This window comes from Eupeodes corollae, chromosome 2, assembly GCF_945859685.1.
Source record: "Eupeodes corollae chromosome 2, idEupCoro1.1, whole genome shotgun sequence".
Classification (NCBI taxonomy): domain Eukaryota; kingdom Metazoa; phylum Arthropoda; class Insecta; order Diptera; family Syrphidae; genus Eupeodes; species Eupeodes corollae.
In genome coordinates, this window is record NC_079148.1 from 55,183,769 (window position 1) to 55,187,141 (window position 3,373).

At 33.4% G+C, this 3,373-nt stretch overlaps 1 protein-coding gene across 1 annotated transcript; it reads right to left on the reverse strand.

Moving 5' to 3' along the window:
• On the reverse strand, positions 1 to 1,075 carry LOC129944024 (uncharacterized). The gene is made up of 2 exons (XM_056053159.1): positions 922 to 1,075; positions 1 to 692 (listed from the first exon to the last, which is right to left on the reverse strand). The coding sequence occupies exons 1-2, from the start codon at positions 934 to 936 to the stop codon at positions 306 to 308; spliced, it is 402 nt and encodes a 133-aa protein (XP_055909134.1). The 5' UTR covers positions 937 to 1,075; the 3' UTR covers positions 1 to 305.
• Between the last annotated feature and the right edge of the window lie 2,298 nt (positions 1,076 to 3,373).

A 3,373-nucleotide genomic window follows, 5' to 3' on the forward strand; every position in this document is an offset into this window, starting at 1 on the left:
TCGTCGCGCGGATTACTATTGTAATCCACTCATACAAAATGGAGTATTCCTAAGAAACTAGTGGTGGGGATTTTTCATCTCTTTTAGTATTTACAGTTAAATAGATAAAACACTTAGTTAACTTAACTTAATATAACATGTAATTACATTTTAAAGCCAAAATAAATTTGAAAAAATTAAAGCATTTTGGTTTATTCTAATTTTAAAATGGATTACATATGTAATCCACGCGACGACTGGTGTAACATTTTGGTGCACGACGACTGCAGGGTTAAGTTGAAGCTCGATCTCCTTGATTTTTAGCTCTACTTCAAGGATCTGTAGCTCCTTCTCCAATTTTTTTTCTTGAGGGAGCAAATTTCATCACATTTGTGAAGGTTGGTTCCAACCCTTTTGGTCATTCTTCCTTTTGCTCTTGCTTTTTGAACGAAGTTTTTTGAAGTTGATGGAGCAGGTGGCGATAACGCAATGATTTCACTAATGTCGTTCGACGGAGTAAGTATTTGGAATTCTTCCAAGTACTCCGGAAGTACATCAACGGAATCGCTTTCTACTTTGCTGTTAAAGTCCGCATTGGAATCATATACGTTGTCTTCGGGTGTGAACTGCAATCCCCCCATTCCAGCGATTTTTTCCTCCAGGCAACTCAGGGCTGAAGTTGATGGTCCACCACCAGTTTTATAGACTTCGGTCTGTAGAAAACAAAATGTCATCAAATAAGTTATGTAGGTACATACATATGTATGTTGGTATATAATTATGTACTATTTATAAATCATAGCACAGAAAACTTGGATTTAAATGCATTCACCTTTGAGAAACGTTAATTTAACTGTTGCTCAAATGACTTTATGTTTTTGAAAGAAAAACAAATTTTTCCTTGACTCAAGATTTGAGTGTTGAAATTCTTTTGGTTCTTACCTTATGAGTGGACATTTTTTTCTTCGTCTTATGCTTCAAGGACTCATATGTGCTTCTTAACTGCACAAAACTCTTTTCGCCCGAGGTTGCTACTGTGGAGTTAAAGATATTTGTAGTCTTCTGCCAAGTTTTGTTTTTTTTTTTATCCACAGTCACCCCATCTGTGGCTTTTTTTCTATTATGTTCTTAAATTGGGCAACAATATCTATCAACCCAATTTTTTCAGCCTCGGTATAATTTCTTCCTCGTTCTTTTTTTTTTTTAAATTCGTTATCATATTTTATTTTTGAACGACACTATTACTGAAACGGTTTGTTTTTGATTTTGAAGTAGTTTATACTGTTGTATTTTGCAATTCTTGTCATTTATTTCAACATATAATGCTTTCTCTTTTTTTCTCACACAATTCGGTTAATAGAAAGAAAAAAGGAGTTTTATTTTTACAGGGTTGTGAAGAGGACTCGATTTTAACAAAAATATCCCTGAAATTTCCCATTTTAAGCTTAGATTGAATTAAAAAATCTCTTTATAAATAATGCGCTTTATTTTCTACTATTTAATGGTTACAAGCGTGAAAAATAATTATTGTTGGGAATAATGTTCAATATCCATTTGTCCAGCGCTGATTACACGTTCTAGATCTTTATTACTAAAGTCTATGCTTTCAGGCGGATCATCGAGTAGGCCAAAATGAGAAATCTTCGTTTTAAAATGCCAAAAGCTTTTACGATTACTCCTCTCGAACGAATTTGAGAATCGTTATACAACTGTTCTGCTGTGATATATGTGGGTTGAGTATGGGCGTCATCAAATAAGGTTTTTGAGGATAAGGTAAATTCAGGAGACTGAATTTTAACATGAGTGCCATCCATGGCGCCAATAACATTTGGAAACGATGCTATTTCAGAAAAATCCTTATTAGTTTTTAATATATCAGTTGTACTATCAGGAAATGTGATGTAGTCATTAAAAAGTCTAGCTATTGCTTTGGAAACTTTCAAAACTATCCTTGAAACTGTCGAAACATGCATCCCTCCAAAATCAGCTATGCTTTAAACGTGGTTTCCAATTGGAAAAAACCGCAAGGCGACCAAAAGTTTGTTGATAGAAGCTATAAAGTTGTTTCTGAGAACACAAATAAAATTCAATTTCTGTAATTTAATTAAATAGACTGTACCTGTTTGAAGGGCATTCTAATAAGCTTTCTATTTTTTCTAAAACAACTATGGTTATTTCTCTTGTTAAACGAAATCTTTTGTAAAACGAGAGCTCATCAAACGACGAAAAATATTTATTTCTCTCCTATATTTGACGAGGAACTCAAAGTTCAACAATTTCAAGGATTTCAACGTCATCATCAAATACATCCAGGATTTCGAAATCCATTTTATTTTGTTTTATTGATATTGATTTTATTTTTAAATCACTATTTATATTAGCTTACAATAACGTCCAAAAATTGCTATAACGATTGATTCAATCATTTATGTCTTACTTAAATAATTTATGCGACACTTCTGCTTACCCATAAATTATGTTTGACTTAATGACTTTTATGTTTAGGTTTGAGTTTGGTGCAAAGCAATATGTGTCATATGAGCAAATGGGCCTAAGTGAAGTTGTTAACAAAACCACATCCAATTTTTAGAATTTTATGTTTTTTATTAATCCATGATGTCACCTGTGTATTGAACAAAATGTTATTTTTTACACAAAGTAAAAATTTCAGAAAAATCACTCCGAATCCATATGATCGGCAAAACTTTCTTTAATTTAATTTTATTTATTAGCGTAAATTTATCGTTTTTTTTACAAAATGGCAATTGCACAATTTACATAGATATGGTTTCAATACCTTACTGATGTCAATAATATGTTTGGGAAAAAAAATTAAAAGAACGTGGCATAACTTTCATCGGATTTCGTAAGCGACTTCAATATGTAACAATTGGGACAACATTATAATTCATATTCTAGGTTAGGTTAGGTTAGGTTAGAGTGGCTGTCTAGATATCATTGACACACGTAGACCTCAAGGGTCCATTGTGATACCACTAATGAGGTTACTCATGGGAGAGTAATGAATTTAAACAAACCATTTTGTGCTTTTAATAAAGTTAGAGAGACGTTTTGTGTCAATATTTGCCAGTTCACTGGTATTATCGAAGAAGGGATTACCGAGAAAGTAATTCCTTCTAATGGAGAGTGCTGGACATGTACATAGAAGGTGTTGGACTGTTTCCTCTTCCCCCTCGTCCATGCAGCTTCTACAGAAGTCATTTGTGTAGACCCCTAGCCTCAGAGCATGTCTACCTATGAGGCAGTGTTCCGTTATTACTCCAATTGTAGAGCTTATACTTTGTCTGCTTAGTGATATCAAGCCTTTTGACCGTTTTAAGTCAATACTTGGCCATATTTGCTTGGTTGCCAGGCAGGTGGTACTTTGTGACCA